This window comes from Branchiostoma floridae, chromosome 19 (assembly GCF_000003815.2).
Source record: "Branchiostoma floridae strain S238N-H82 chromosome 19, Bfl_VNyyK, whole genome shotgun sequence".
Lineage (NCBI taxonomy): Eukaryota > Metazoa > Chordata > Leptocardii > Amphioxiformes > Branchiostomatidae > Branchiostoma > Branchiostoma floridae.
In genome coordinates this window covers 16,482,371-16,499,152 of record NC_049997.1, presented here as the reverse complement: position 1 = coordinate 16,499,152, position 16,782 = coordinate 16,482,371, and the positions used below count along the sequence as shown (strand labels likewise).

The 16,782-nt window shown below is 38.5% G+C and overlaps 1 protein-coding gene across 21 annotated transcripts in view; it reads left to right on the top strand.

Moving 5' to 3' along the window:
- LOC118406343 (serine/threonine-protein phosphatase 6 regulatory subunit 3-like) overlaps positions 1 to 16,782 on the top strand; it is a 41,700-nt gene that overhangs the window by 5,507 nt on the left and 19,411 nt on the right. For 11 of the 21 annotated variants that reach the window (XM_035806302.1, XM_035806299.1, XM_035806293.1 and 8 more), the window contains exons 2-10: positions 2,309 to 2,469; positions 5,037 to 5,196; positions 5,719 to 5,832; positions 9,028 to 9,057; positions 10,728 to 10,865; positions 11,345 to 11,410; positions 11,914 to 12,026; positions 13,641 to 13,754; positions 15,783 to 15,939. In XM_035806302.1, coding sequence (XP_035662195.1) covers positions 2,330 to 2,469; positions 5,037 to 5,196; positions 5,719 to 5,832; positions 9,028 to 9,057; positions 10,728 to 10,865; positions 11,345 to 11,410; positions 11,914 to 12,026; positions 13,641 to 13,754; positions 15,783 to 15,939 — 1,032 coding nt within the window. In that variant the 5' untranslated portion in view covers positions 2,309 to 2,329. Of the gene's footprint in view, positions 1 to 2,308; positions 2,470 to 5,036; positions 5,197 to 5,718; positions 5,833 to 9,027; positions 9,058 to 10,727; positions 10,866 to 11,344; positions 11,411 to 11,913; positions 12,027 to 13,640; positions 13,755 to 15,782; positions 15,940 to 16,782 lie in introns of those variants that run through there. The other 10 variants (XM_035806298.1, XM_035806282.1, XM_035806290.1 and 7 more) reach the window with 7 other exon arrangements.

Genomic DNA, 16,782 nt, shown 5'->3' with positions numbered 1-16,782 from the left:
GGCTAGTGCGTTTAGAATGATGTGGTAGTTACACATGTATTTTTGTCCGGGCAATTATAATGATTTAAAACACATTTAAGCGCAAGCCACAGCGGATACCATCTGGTAGTGGTCACAGAATCAGTATGTCTTTGAGAGTTTGTGGTATTTTCAAGTATTTTACAAAGAATTTTATTTTTTTTGTCCAAACAATTTCGTAATGAATATAGCTAAGACTGTCAGAATTGTTGGGGTAATTTGTTTTGATTTTGCATATTGTCTTTAGGATGGAATTTGAAATAAAGGTTATGTTTTATCAAAAACCCATCACTTTACTTATAACAGGGCTTGAAATACTTTTTTTCTGCATACCTGCACTGGTGCAGGTAACATTGAAAATTATCTGCACCAGACAAATTTTACCTGCACCACTACTAGTAGTAGTACATCATAGGACATTTATGTATAAAACCCAGTACATGGACCAGTACAGGTTAGGTGCAGGTAGACACCAGAAATACCTGCACAGCTCCCATTTTACCTGCACTAACCTGCATATGCAGGTGGTATTTCGAGCCCTGTTATACATGTATGTATACCTTTTTACCCTTATATGGTTCTAATGCATTTATTGTCAACGTATTTGCTTACTGTATATACATGTACATGTAGCTTTATTACATTGTACATTAGAAAAATTGCAAAATTTGGCTGTTTTAAATAAATCAGTGGTGAAAAACAGTACAGTAAGGTTTAAAAAAGGATTTCCCAAAGATGTCGTAAATATGCATAGTAAGAAGCAAACGACCAATTTATTTGCTGTTTATTGATAATAAAGCATGATAATAAGCTGGAATTAGGATATACATGATTGAACTAGTGCCCAAATGTCAGCATTAAATAGATGTTAATTGCTGGATTTACAATTATTTTCCTAGGATATGGTACCAGCATACTTGGGTTGCAATTTCATGCATCACAAACTGCAAACTAGGTACATGAACCACATGAACAAGTCTAAACGTGTAACAAGCTTTTTATGATGATGTAAAAAAAAGATATTTTGTACTTTATGTTGGGAAACAATTTTCTATTTGTGTTTCAAGTTGTGAGAATAAAAGGAAGTTCCATAGCCTTTTTGAATTTCTGGCAGTAGGGGCAGTGGGTTGTTAGGCCTAGAAAAAAAAAATGTTGTGTTTCCTGTTTCCCTACCTACCCTAGAAAAACCTGCCGACCCTAGCCTTTTTTTGGGGGTGGGCAGAGGAGTCACAGTTTACAGTTAGAATTTTTATTCAGCCTGCTTCCTATTGAAGCAAAAACACTGCTTGTCCTATCTAATGAAGGATAAATGTATCTATTGTGCACAAAATTAAAGTTTGACATTAAAAGAGAAGTGTCCTCATGCACTTCAGTTTACTTTGTTCGACTGTATCGTAATATGTATCACTAGAGTTTTAGCCAGCCAAAAAAAAAATTACAAGAAAAAAAAAAAGATAATCCCTACCTACCGACCCTAATTTTTTCAGGACTGAAACAGGAAACACAACATTTTTTTCCCTAGGCCTTATCCACTGTGTCTAGGATACAGTATTGGAAGGTGGAGCCCAACCCTCATCTTCCACTGCCTTTTTGTCTCCCCAACCGAAGTCCTGTACCAAAGTTTTTTATATGGGTGGAGTGAGGAATTTCCGAAAGTTGTGTTAAGTGCCTTCTTCAAAGGCCCAAGATAGGTAATCTCCAACCAGATCCACGGTGCGTTATGTATAGTATCAAACTTCCCGTAGGTGCCCGTTTGACTCCCTTAGCCGGCTATACTCCCTGGCCAGCTTTGATACTATCTTATGGCACCGTAGGATCTGCTTGGAGATTACAAGATAGGTAGCATGACAGGATTGGAACCCAAGACCTCTTGGTTCTGTGCCAAACACCTGTGAGAATACAGACCACTGTGAATAAGTATTCACGGAAAACACATCAAAAGACCTTGCTAGTAGTATACTGTTTAAAAGCATCATGAATTTTTTTTGTATTCTTATTTCCAATGCAAATGTGTATTTCCAATTAGGGGTGGGTACCGGTACAGAAAATAAAGTTCCAGGTACGGTCTAGGTCCAGGGTACTAAGTATCAAGTCCAGGTTCGGACTTGAACCTGGACCAAATTGTGAATGAGCAGTACTCCAAACCATTGTCCATTTCGCTACGAAGTAATCAGTTTGCTGGAGTACTCTAGCTTAATGTAAAGAATTTTCATTTTATTGTAAAAATAATTGAATTCTGCGTATCTTACAGCTGTAAATATTGAATTTCTTTTGACTTCTGTTTTTCCAGGTTACCAGTTGACCTTCCGCCATGTTCTGGAAGTTTGACTTGCACACGACGTCGCACATCGACACCCTACTCGACAAGGAAGATGTCACGCTGACCGAACTCTTGGACGAGGATGACGTCCTGCAAGAGTGCAAGGCTCAGAACAGGAAGCTTATTGACTTGTAAGTATATAATTCACTTTATCTTCTCAACACCAAACTTTCACAATCTGAAAAAGTTAACTTGTTCTCAGAAGTAAATGTTCACAGTGGCAGCAGGTGTATGTAAGAAAGGTCAGCAATTTATTTGTTATCAGTAATGATAAGTTCATGTTACAGTCATCACTGAAAACCGTGAACATAAAAGTACATTGAAAAAAATCAAGAATTTAAGTATATGATGATGAAATGCAAAGAAAAGTCACCAACACAAAAGCCCCTGCAGTTTCAAAACAGCTGCCAGGGAGCGAAACCTATACCACCTATTCCTGAACCCAAAAGAGATAATGGTCTTGAAAGGTAGACATTTTGCATCAAGGTGTAAATTCTATTTTGCATGGGAATGATTTTGAATTAGTCCTTTTGTTTTTATAGAAGACTGTATGCTTGGAGTGGACTATTTTTGCTTAGGGTGCCTTTGGAATAGTCAATTTTTTGAATGGAGGGGGGCCTGATTTGCAAAAACTCTGTTTTGTACAGGAATGATTTTGAATGAGTCCTTTTTTTTTAGAAGACTGTATGCTTGAAATGGACTATTTTTGCTAAAGGGTGCTTTTGGAAGAGTCCAAAACATTATATTGAGCATTCTGGAGGTAAATCTTATGGTCAGACTGTTGTAATCACCGTTGCATGTCTTGTACTTCAAACAAACATGAAAAGATTTTGCTAAAAACAAATATAAGAAACACCAAAAAATGTGTGATTTCTAGACAACGACCATGTAAAAAGGAAAGGACTGACATGTAGCTATTGGTTATGTTATCAAAATACATGTAATGCCATCCTTCAACACACATGCAACGCAAATAGACCTGTCACATAGGCAGGTCAAAGTTCACCATTGCTGGGGGTTGTTTGTGCTAAATGTATCACACATGGGGTTAACCTAGGTTACAGCATGTACATGTACTTCTGACCCTTTGTTTGTGGTGCATGCAACAAGTGTCAGGCAAGGTGAGCCTAAGGGGACTGGGTCAAGACTATTCAAAGTATAAAGTGTTAAAGATCTGGACAAATACTGATCTTAGCTTTACATATATTTTGGCAACACCTCAAGGACAGTGCTGTAAAGCTCCTTATTTCTGTGACACCTAATTTTGTAACCATGGATGAAAAAAACAACAAGTACATTTTCAGCCATCAAATGTTCGCTCCTATGTTCTCTTCTGCTACCCATCTGTAATGATAACGTCAGTTAATGAGCAAATTAGGAAATGGGTTCTGGAGCCCTCGTTGGATGACAACAGGCCCTCTCGCATGCGGATGGAGGGCTTTTCGGTATTGGAACGCCTGTTAGAACGCTTGAAACCATTCCTTAATTTGCTCAGGTGTAGGGACCAATCAGCACCCTCGGTGGACGATTCCAGACGTCAACGTGGTCAAGGTTCCAAGATGGAACAGCAGAGAAGCGACTGTGTATATGTAGTGTATGATAAATGTCAGAGCAATGAATGCCGTGGCGAACTACTTTCCGGATGGTACCCAGGCTAGCACACCCCTCCCCCTTGCTCGATCGCTCTTCCCCTTGCGATGCCCCATATAGGGCTGGGTACCGGTACAGAAAATTCAGGTCCAGGTCCGGTTCAGGTCCAAAGGATCAGGTCCGGACCTGAACCTGGACCTGATTCAGTATGACTCATACCAATGGTCCATTTCACTACAAAGAAATCTGTTTGGTGGAGTATTAGACTTACACTTGCGTTTTAAAATCCTACAACGCTAACTGCACCTGTACGATTGGCTGTAAAACTTGGTAGAAATTACTATAAACTCGGCTCTACTTCACTCTTGTTATTTTCTTCCACCTGCAAGCGCCAAAACGTGTGAATATCTGATCAAATAATATGTTAATTTTCTAATCGGTCCAACATCCGGTCCACCTAATTTTCTCAGGTCTGGTTTTTCTGGACCGGTCCAACAAGAAAAACCGGTTTTGTACCGGTACGCTGTACCGATACCCAGCCCTAGCCCCATACGATTTTTTCTCTTCGACAAAGCCGTCGAGAGTAACAAAGTGTTAGTCTAACTGTTTACATGTTTGTTTGTTTGTTTGTTTAGCCTGATTCGACCCGAGGTTATGGAAGAGCTAGTGAACCTGATCACCCAGGACCCACCTGACGATGTGGAAGAGAAGATCCGTTACAAGTACCCCAACACGGCCTGTGAACTGCTTACCACTAACTGTTTACATGTTTGTTTGTTTGTTTGTTTGTTTAGCCTGATTCGACCTGAGGTTATGGAAGAGTTAGTGAACCTGATCACCCAGGACCCTCCTGATGATGTGGAAGAGAAGATCCGTTACAAGTACCCCAACACGGCCTGCGAACTGCTCACCACTAACTGTTTACATGTTTGTTTGTTTGTTTGTTTGTTTAGCCTGATTCGACCTGAGGTTATGGAAGAGTTAGTGAACCTGATCACCCAGGACCCTCCTGATGATGTGGAAGAGAAGATCCGTTATAAGTACCCCAACACGGCCTGCGAACTGCTCACCACTAACTGTTTACATGTTTGTTTGTTTGTTTGTTTAGCCTGATTCGACCTGAGGTGATGGAAGAGCTAGTGAACCTGATCACCCAGGACCCTCCTGATGATGTGGAAGAGAAGATCCGTTACAAATACCCCAACACGGCCTGCGAACTGCTTACTTCCGACGTCTCACAGATCAACGACAAACTCGGAGATGACGAGGTTAGATTTACAGAGTGTTGGAACTCAACTACATTTTTCAAATTTTCTATTTGAAAAAGTATTATGCAGTCAACATGTACAAGTGACTGCCTCTATATCAGGACCACCTGGCTACTCTTTTAGTATTCCCTATCCCACAGGTGCTAAGAATGCTAAAGCGGCGACCAAAATCAGATTTGCGCTACCATTGATTTCATAATTGAAACTTGATGCAAGATGTTAAAAGTATTGTTGTGAATTTTAATGAATTTCTTGAAATTTGTTGTTGGACCTGTAAAATCTTTAGTTTTTCAGCAGTTCATGATCTGTGAGGGGTGTAACGAAATTATAATTCTTGTTAACACCTCAGGGGCTAGGCTAATAGTTTACATTATATATTTGATTGTTTGCAAATGTACATTATACATTTGATCACTGTAATGTGTTGGTGCAAATATTGTCAACAAAGGAATCCAGAGCTTCAAGCAGCTATAGAAATTTTGTAAGGAAATGATACAGAACGTGGTTAATTTTGTTTCGCAGGCCCTACTGAATAAGCTGTGGTCCTTTCTGGAGGCAGAACCCCCCCTGAACCCCCTCCTGGCCAGCTTCTTTAGCAAGGTCATGGGCATGCTGCTAGCCAGGAAGACGGCTATGGTGAGTCAAAACACTCCTTGTCTACTCCTCTTTTCTAACTAGATGCAGGGTTGCCTAAGCATTCATACATTCAATGAAAGTGTCATATTTTACAAAATACAAATAGAAATTTTCCATTCCGTGTTGATGAAACAGACATTGTATGGAAAAGTAAGAATAAGAAACGTAAACAATGATGCTTTTCAGCAAAGTGTCACATGACCTTGATGTCAGGTTCGGATGAAGAGCGACCGTTTTTACATAATGGTTCATCAGTTTCTCCAAGATTTGTCTGTTCTTGTATCATTTCGTACTATTTGATTTAAAATTTGATCATGAATTGATGTCATAAGATTCGTATGAATGCATGGGCACCCTTAAATAAGTCTCTCTTTAGCTATGAATTTCAAGGTGTAAGATTGAAGTTTCAAAATCTGTACCTTAGAAACGGTAGAAATAAAATTGTAAAAATACTAAAATGAATACCGACTTTTCCTCTAAGTTAAAACTTTTTCTATATGTTTAGTTTGGTTTACAGTCAAATCATCAATGTTGAAATAACTTATTAAGTTATTTCAAACTGTTAGAGTTCTAGAGAGAGACTTATTCTTTGGAAAGACTCTTCAATGGTATTTTTTTTAAAGTGAAGCTGGAACTATATTGTTATTTCTTTGTCATCTTTTGATATTTGAAAATTCTTCAAAATAAAGTATGTTTGGTACAGAAAAAAAATCATAATCTTGAAATCGGCATTGTAATTTTCATGGATTATATCGCTTGCATGTATGGCATGATGACTTGATTCAAACACTGGACAAAAAGTTGTTTTCTTGGAACTTATAGGAACTGAATGCTGAAAACTAAAAACAGGCATGGAAATTTCAGAACAAATTTCTGTTTATTATAATTATTGGGTCTCATCTTCTTTTTATAAAAAACAGCGTTAGTTTCAAATATATAAAAAAATTGTTTGATATCACTGTTGAGTGTTTCCAATGATATAGAATCTGTTAAAAAAATTCTGGCTGGAAATATGACATTATGAATATAGCGCTTTGTGATGATATAAAACAGATCAAAATAGATTTTAGTAGACTTTTTGCAACTAAAAAGCTACATTGACAAAATTAGTTATTTTGTCTTTTAGTATTAAATTTCAAAATCTAGTGATTCCACAAATTTGTACATGTTTTGTTGAAAAAAATTGAAATCATATTTCCAGCCCTCTTTCCTACATTTGATTTACATAAAGTAATATTGTATAATTAAAAATGCTTTTCATTTTTTGACTAACCTTTTGCATAATACATTGTGTAATGAGATTTGTTCTTTTAACATGATATCATGTTTTCATTGACTATTGTGTATATGTATATATTATCTTAGTTTTGTTGTCAAAAATTGTTTCATTTAGTACATTATAGAATATCTTGATAGCAGCCAAATGTGTTTGGAAGGATGTATCTTTGTCTATTCTTCCAATACATTTTGATGCCATCATAGTATGTGAAATGCGCAAGAAATTTTGTATAAATCAAGTCAAATATCTACTAGTTTTAGAGTTTAAAAGAGTTAACATTGTATTTTGTGTGTTATTCTACATTTGATAATTGTAATGATTATAACCTTGCTAGTATCGAACTTAGTATAATTGTCTTCTATACATGACATAATATCAAAGAAAAACTATGTCAACTGTGGAACATAATATGTATAGTGATTCAAATATGTATTTATGTATATTTTGTGATAGATAATGTATTACTGTTAGGTAGGACATATGGCATTAATATTATCATTCTAACAGTTTTTATTGTGGTGACTTAAATATTAACATAGGAACAACACTGTAATAAGACTTTTAATTTGTGTATTTATTAAGAAGTACATGTATAAGGGGTGGGGAGGGGGATACCAGTGTTGTTTTAAGTATATAACATATGCCTGTGACTGTAGTACAAACCGTGCATCGTAGTGTATTTCCCCCACACTGTCCTCTTTGTATGGGTGTGTGTTAGGAAATAACTGTGGTCCAGTGGTTAATTCTAGTATTTAACCATAACTGTGCTAAGGGGAAACAACAGAAATGCTGTCCCAGATAGAATATTTTGCAGAAAACAAAAATATTATGGAATTCTATGTGAGAAAAAAATTTTAGAGGTGAAAATTGATTTTTTTTTAGTTGTTACTAATTATGTTTTTAATAGATTAAACTATCTAGGCTGAAAGCACCCTTGGTCTGAATGAAAGTTAGTATTTTTAGCATACATGTAGTTTGTGCATCGAAAAATGTGTCAGACTTTTTGGCTACATCCCTAGGGTGGAGCATGCTTCATATAGTATTAGACCTGGTTTGAAATTTTCCCAGCCCATAGATAATCAATTCAGAATGATATTAGGAACATTTGAGGCCATTTTCTCTTATTACACATTAATAATCATTCTGATTACTTACTAAAGATTCATGTTGTTAGGTGTAGTTCTTGTTTTAACCTTATTCAGACCAAGGGGGCTTTCTGACACATGACATAAGTTTTTCCAACCCAATATTAGAGACTGTATATCTTCTTTTGAAGCGATACTATTTAGACAGAAAAGTTTAATTGAAAAAGAAATTCCACCTTAATTTTGCCCCCACTCCCCTTATCTAGTGCTTTCACTAAAAAATGTATAATCTTACAAAAGTATTCTGTTTTGGTGGATTTCCCATGTTGAAATTTTGCGATACAAAAATGACTCTCAAAGTTTTGCCCACAGATCAGAAATTGTACTTGCAAATGAATGTATAAGTTTGAATAATTCACAGAAATAACCAGCCTGTTTCTTGTGTCTTAAGAATAAAAATTCTAAGTAAATCTACGATACAAAGGCATACAGTGAGCTTTGGGTTGGAAAACGGCATACAGTCAAACCTGTACAAGTGACCACCTGTACATAAGGACCACCTGTAACCACTTTTTGGTGGTCCCCCAGATGGTATTTCCATTGACACAAACATTAAGAATCCTGTTTATAGTGACCACCTGTCCACAAAGACCAGATTTTATCAGTGGTCTCCTTGGTCAGGTTTGACTGTATTGTGTCGTACTACCATAGACATGGACTCACCGTGTTTTTGTGTTTTTATACCCCCCATATGGCTGGTTCTGTGTACATGCGAGGTTCTGGTATTGACTGGCGTGCCTGTGTTCTCTCTGTTCTCTTTCCCCCTCACAGCCTCAGCAAGATTGGGACGAGGGTTACAAGGTAGTGGTCGTGCACCCCTCAAGCATTCCTCACCCACCCACCCTGCCTTGCCTTGCCGCTATGCACAGTACAGTATAAAAAAAAGAAAAAAAGAAAGCCCTAAAGGCTCGAGCCGCGAGTAAATGTGATCAAACGAAGCTGCCGCAAACGCTAATGAAACTTGTCCCGAATCTTGGAAGACCACCCTCTTGTACAGTTTTGTTTTGTAGATGATAACAGAAAAATTTGATTACATATGTACATAGAGAAATTGCAGCCTTGTATGTTTTTTGGCGACACCTCCGACTCGGAGGCATTATTGTTGCTCTGAAAATATTTTCCTGTGCTTTCCATTGATACCCAATTAAAATAACCAAAATGAGAATCATGTTTTTAAAAGCTTTGACAGCTTTGTGGTTCTACGATTATTATCTTTTTAGAGAAGAATATTCTGACAAATTTGCGGTATTTTTGTTCCCTTTTCATGTTTTTGAGCAAAATGGTACCAGAGGGACGTTTTCCACTTTTTACTAACCTCCACTCGCAAAAGTTTACATAGTAAGATGGAGAAAAACTCCGCACCCGATCACTGTGCAATATTAATATATCCTACATGTATCACTGTTGCACTAATTATTAATATATCCTACATGTATATACAAAAGGGCTATTAAGATAGAGCTGTTGTGTGTCCAATTGTGGAATATATGTCTATGTTTACCACCATATTTGAGCAAGGGCAATTCTGTCAATCTCTACTTGTTTACTGTGTTGACGACATTTCTTTTGTTTGTTTTGTTTTGACCCTATTCTACCTCGCTCTTTTCCTCCGCTTAGCATTTGTACCCTTCTTACTATCCTAACGCTTTCTGCGTAGGCTTAACTGTTATGCCTTCTTTTATAAACCGTGCGGACAAAGCTAAAACTTTTGCTACGGCTAGCTTTTTGCTTTTTTTCGAAGCAAGAGGGGCAACCTTTGTATTGAGTTCCCCCTCTATCTTTCTACATGTCTTGTGTTTTTTTTAAACGGCAGCTGTTGTAAAGTAATTCTAGTAGTATGCAAATCACCATAAGTGCCAAGCTCAAGACCAACGGGTCCAAGTGCCAAAAAAATGATAGATTTCTTATATATACTATTGTGCCAAAAATTCACGTCATGTTTGTGTCTTCCAGCCTTTGTTGTCGTTGTCGCACTGTCTCCTGTCTTAGTTCTTCTTGCTCTGTCAGTGTTGCTCCGAGATGCTGTAAGGGAAAAAAAATCTGTAGGGAACATCTCAATTGTGCAATGTTATTCTCAGACGAACTTCTTATTGTTCCTCATACAAGCAAAAAATAAATGAAAAAACTCTGGAAAATATGTCGATTCTTGGCGACGCCTTGGGCGAAACCATTTTCAAAATCTTGTCTAGAGACTAATTTGAGTTTGAGACAGTCCCTGTCCTCGCTATGTGCATTTGCATACGTTGAGAACTTCTCTGCAGACCAACCCTGTTCGTTTTTTATGGTTTTGGAAATGATTTTAATTTCCCTGTTTTCGTTCACACTAGCTCCTGTGCCAGTCCTTCTCAGGAAGCTGGACTTGAAAGCTGTGGCAGCTTTTTCGTTCCCTCTCTCATAAACATAAACATAAATAAAAGCAACACAGTGTTTGAGCTAGATTAAAAGGTTTCTTGGGTGGGATGTTTTTGCAGATGTTGGATTTTCTGAGACAGAAGGAAGACGTTGTAGGACTGCTTATAACGCACCTGAGTACGTCCGCCATCATGGACCTCCTGTTGCGCCTGCTTACAAGCGTGGACGCGCCCGAACTACGGACAGAGATGCTTCAGGTAAGGGGCACAGCACAACACAAACATACGTAAAAAAATCATTTAGGTACATATCCAAAATAAAGGAACGTCAATTTACTGGTATCGTACATTTGCACTCTTACCACAAAAAGGAAGGACAAAAACATTTTATGTACATTGAAATCAGCACTGAAAAAAAAAAGATGAAAGCATTGTATAGCCATTGAAATCAAAACCCATCTTCTAAGATCCTGATAGATGTTGTGTCCATGGGAAAGGCATATAATTTCATCACTCCACCCAGGTTTTAAAAATGGGTACCTGACCCCGGTGGGGGAGGTAAAAAGTGGTAAAAGGAGAGGGATAATGCTTCAAACACAAAATGTACCGTGTCCTGAACACAGTACATACATGTAACAACCTACTACCACTATGGCCTCAAAAAGGCTATGGGACTACCTCAAGTGTTTCTTCTGTTTTGTGGTGTGGTCTGAGATCTTGATTTTTCTGTTCCACAGTGGTTGGATGATCAGAAACTGATCCAGAGGCTGATCGAGGTTTTGGATCCCACAGGAGATGAAGAGGTAAGAACACAGGCAACAATTTGTGCCATAGCCTTTAGTTAGTATTGGTTCATTGAAAGTAGGTTGGCTCTGATGTATGTGTGGAAAAGACCCCCCTAGTGATCAGTGTTGGTAGTGCAGCCCTTATTTGGACATTGCCACAATGATTGCTATCAACTGTCAATGGCACTATAGGATTCCTGTATGAGGAATGTTTTTTTGTTACCCTGAAATTACGAAAGCAGGTACAAAAATTGAATTTTATGTTACTGCTGTACTACGAAATCTTTCCAACTACAAACCTATAAAACCTCCTTTACCTTCCTAACTCAAAGTTAAGTCTCTGGGAATAAGGATGAATTAGCCATTTAACATGAAGAAAAGTTCTATACATGAAGAAATGTTCACTGCTACCAATTTTTTGTAGGCCTAGGTGGTTTTTAACTGATTTCCATTTCTGTACAGTATTACCGTAACTATGGTGTTATAGTTCCTAACTGTAAGATTGTTATCCATGTTTCCAGAAACACAGCAACGCTGCCCAGTCTCTGTGTGACATCATCAGACTGAGCCGAGAACACATGTCCCAGCTCCAGGAGCAGGCCGAGAACGACCCACTTCTCACCACCATGGAAAAGTAAGGGACAAGCTCTCACTTTCACAAAGAACGGCAGTGGGAAACCTTAAACTCTCAAAGAACATCAGTGTGATACCTTTTTTGTGTGATTGTGCTTATGGTAGCAGAACACAGTTTTTCGCCTATGGGGATTTCTATAGTTAAGGACCCCAAAGTGAGGTGGTTCGACGACTCAAAAGATATATCAGGGTGCAAAAGTAATTAACAAGAATTCAATATGTTGGAGTTCAGGGTAGAATCTACAACATATGTGAAAATGAGCATAAGTTTGTCGTCTCGTTTTCCCAGAAAGAACACTTTGAAATGACCCCCAGCGGAGGTCACCATACTCCCGCCGACACACGGAAGTAGCGGGAACTTACCAAATTTCAGAACAGAAATCCAAATGGTTCCTGAGATATGGCCAACTTTGCACTTCGACGCCTAGCACAGGTGTCGGCCCCGTACAAGGGCTATCTGAGGGACCGCTAATTGGTCTCATTATCTCAACAAATGTAATATTCTTGCTGACTTTTTCTTCTACAATGTGCTTGCCAGACCGTATTCTAACGTTCTGAGTGATTGGGGTTGGGGTTTAGTCCTTTTTTCGGCGAAAAAAAGGGGGGGGGGGGTAGAGCGGGTATTGGCTCACACTAAGTCCTATACTTAAGCATAGGGAGCGGTCTTGGCGGCCGTTGCCATGGTAACGGCGGGTGTGACAGTAAAAAAATTGTTACATTTCAAGTCAGCCGACGTCATTCCCTAACATATCAGTCAAATTCAATGCCGTTTACCGTCCCTAGGGAATTACCACTGTGGTTAAAGGTAGCAGAACACAGTTTTTCGCCTATGGGGATTTCTATAGTTAAGGACCCCAAAGTGAGGTGGTTCGACGACTCAAAAGATATATCAGGGTGCAAAAGTAATTAACAAGAATTCAATATGTTGGAGTTCAGGGTAGAATCTACAACATATGTGAAAATGAGCATAAGTTTGTCGTCTCGTTTTCCCAGAAAGAACACTTTGAAATGACCCCCAGCGGAGGTCACCATACTCCCGCCGACACACGGAAGTAGCGGGAACCGGATTCGTGCGCGAAATTCTACCCAGCCAAAAAAGCATCGTAACCAACTCATACAGCCTCAAAACTTACATATTCCTCTACTATCCACCACAGTTTCCGACTCGTTGACGTGCACAGAAAAATTTCTATGGCTTTTCAAGAACTGCGACGACCTATTTTGTGCCCGGCCTATTTATGTCCACGGGGGTCGCCCATAAATACTGTGTTATGCGACCTTATCACATGGGAAAAGAATTTCATGATTGTGGATGTAACATTTTGAAACAAATGTTGTTGTGATACCTTAACAAAAAAATGTTGGTGTAATACCATTTTTAAAAAGTTTTTGATTCTCACATTCAAATAGTGTTGGTGTGATAACTTTTTGCACTAAATGAGGATTATTGCCAACCGTTTCCCTAATATTTTTCTAAATCTAACTGTGGAAGGACTAACACCCTCCTTCCACACCATCCTCACAATTGGTCACTTTGCTACCATGCCATTTCCATGGTGCTGAAATAAAATCCTGGGTTGAACCCTAATGTTAAGCCTATTTGCGAATTTTACAGACAAGAGACCGTAGAAGAGCTGCTGAACGTTATCCTGAACGGTGAGAAGACAGAGTCAGCGCTGGTCAACGGTATCTCTGTCCTGCTGACACTACTGGAGTTCAAAAAGCCAGGGTTAGTTTTTCACAAAGACTGTTTTTATACCAGTGTTTTGATAGGTGCAAATTTTGAAATGTTTGTGGTGGTTCTTTTTTCCTGATTTTCATGGAATGGACCCTTCTGGTCAAACACCATAAGCCCTGCCCCGTATTCTGTTAAAAACACCTCAGTGAAAACAGCGGTAGTAGAATACGACATGCAGAAATGGCTGTTGCCGCTATGTACTTCATGATACCGACAGGCTTTAGTTTAGCTTTTTACAATCGGACTTGCTACAAAGTCCGCTAGCCTCCCCCTCCTCAAACAACTATAGTTGATGGGTGTCGCCTTAACAAAGAAGTAAAACCCTTTTCTTCGGTCATTTTAGTCGCACTAGCGCTGTTTTTGACTGAGGTGTCTGTAAAAGAAGGAACGGTTGTATTCGTTCTTGTTTTTGATGGGAGCGGGCTGGGTTTCTGAATCAGATGTTATTACTACTGATCTACAAATTCCTTTCAACTGTGAACTTGTCTTTTGTAAAGGGGGATTCTGAATTATCTATTACTTGTAATCAGGGTTGAAGCCAGCACCTGTCCTTCAGTCCTTTGAAGGAATTTTGCAGCTGGGACTGAAAAAAGGTTTCCCCATTCCGTCCCCTGGGACAGACAAAAATTGATATGTAAAGATATAAAAAAAACTGAAACCCATGTGTTCTTCTTCACCAAAACAGATGCCATTGAACAGCTTAGTCTACAAGCAAAATTTGCACCTCAAAATGCAGGAAATAGTGTTTCATGCATAGGGTCTTGATTTTTAAATTTTCTGGGACCCAGACCCCCTAGAAATGACGCGCAACGTCACGCCATGCCTTCGGTGCTCGGTAGGATTATCCCATTCAAAATCAAGGGGACTGAAAATAATTTCAGGCTGGCTACAACCCTGCTTGTAATCATCGTAGAGAATTTTGCATAGTTCACTACCCCCCATGCAAAGTCACTTCGCCCCAATTTTTAAGGATCATTATAATTGTTTCTTTTAGTCTTTGTCGTTGAAAGGCCAAAGACCATGGCTTCTGATTCTTATGGCAATGGAGCTTTGGCCTTCATTTTGGATTATTTTGATGTGTTTTTGTACTTTGTACAATGTAGTTAATTTTCACAAAACCTAATCATTGAAAATGGCAAAGGCTTTGCACTCAATTGTACCTCAAATTATCGTTGGTAATCTCTAATCTATTGCAAAGTTATCTTTTTTACTAAAATTTATGGGCATTATGTTGTTTGATGGTTTGATTTTGCAATTTTCACATTTGTCTTTTCATAGTTTTTCTGTTTTAATCAAACTCATAACCAAATCTCATATCACTAACACATAGCAGGGTTGGTTTGCATTGGTAGAATAACAGAAAATTTAGAATTTGAGGAAAAGCAAAACATTGGGAATAATTGTTAAGAATCAAGCAAAATACTTTTTATTGCCAGGAGAGATATTACATATATGAAACTTTAAACCAATTTTTGATAAAATTTTGTTCAGGGATCCCTCTATTTTAGAATAATCTGTGCTTTATTATACCAATTAATGTTGAAAACGAAATCTAAAGCTCTATTATGGCTGCTTCTTTGCTTTGAGATAAGCACAAAGAAATAGCAGATTTTTTTATGTAAAAAAAAAAGATTTTGCAACCTGGAATTGTATCAAAAAGTTGGGAATGAATTTCCACAAGAAAAGAAAAGTCATGCCTCTATTGTCTCCTCTTTTGAATGTAAATTGAAAGCTGCAACTTGAAGTTGTGCGGCCCCTACCGTTCAAACTAAAACCCCACAGTTTCCTTTGGAGAAGAAAATCATGACAGAATTTTATTTAGAAGAGTTGTGTTCAAGAAAGTTTCAAAAAAGGTGAAATACTAAAAGACAAGCATACCTCTTTTGGTTCATGTCTTGTGCGAAGAACGGACAATCATTACCGTAACTCTGCAAACTCCAACCCTGCACTACCATATGCGCTTCACCGCTCCTCACCGATGTCACCACCATAATGGGTCGCACTCCGCTCTCTCCTAAGTTTGCAGTATTTCTGGTCATGCAGCCCGGACGGTCAGGACCAGATGACCCCGCTGGACGCCGAGAGGCTGGCGCAGGGCGTCAGTAGCGCCATCCTGGGTATCACACCAAGGTTGAAAGAACTGCACCAGCTTTTGATAGAGCCGCCCAAGGTAAAGGTTAGGAACAAAACTCTTTGTTTTTTTTTTGTTTAAAAAGTTTAAATAACTGTAAAGTGGAAAATGACCACTCTGGACGCCAAAAGGCTGGCACAGGGCGTCAGTAGTGCCATCTTGGGTGTCACACCGAGGTTGAAAGAATTGCACCAACTTTTGATAGAGCCACCCACGGTAAAGGTTAGGAAACAAACTCTTTGTTTTTTTGTTAAAAAAGTTTAAAATTACTGTTAAGTGGAAAATGTAAACATTTCATTTTGTAAGTTAATTTGTTGTAGGTATACATCTTACTTTGCTAACCTACATGTAAGATAAATTAATTTAGCTTGTCATTCTCAAATCTCTCTAGAAGTCGCTTAAGACAGTTTTGACAGTTGTCTTTCTGTTGGTTTTTAAAAAGTACAGTTCTAGAAGTCACTATAGACTGTTTTAACAGTAGTCTTTCTTTCTTTTGGTTTACAAAAGTACAGTGAAGTGTAGTCAAACCTGCATTGGTGACCATTTCTACCTATGGACGACTTTGCCAATGTTGCTAGCTTTTGGTTCTCCCTTGGTAACTTTTCCTTTTGACACAAGCATTAAGAGTCCTGTCTATAAGGACATTCATTTTCCGAGTACACATGTGCCCCTGACCTGTAACAGTCTTGTTTCAGTCATTGTATAGATTTGCATAACAAAGTCCAGACTTTGTGTTATGTCTCAGGGGCCTTCACCTTTGACATATTAACCACAATTCCTGGCGGTGCACATATGTACTCAAAACCATGAATGTACTTATAGTGCCACCTGTACATTCAGACAAGATTCTATCTGTCCCTGAGTGGACTTATTCAGTGGGCAGTTTTT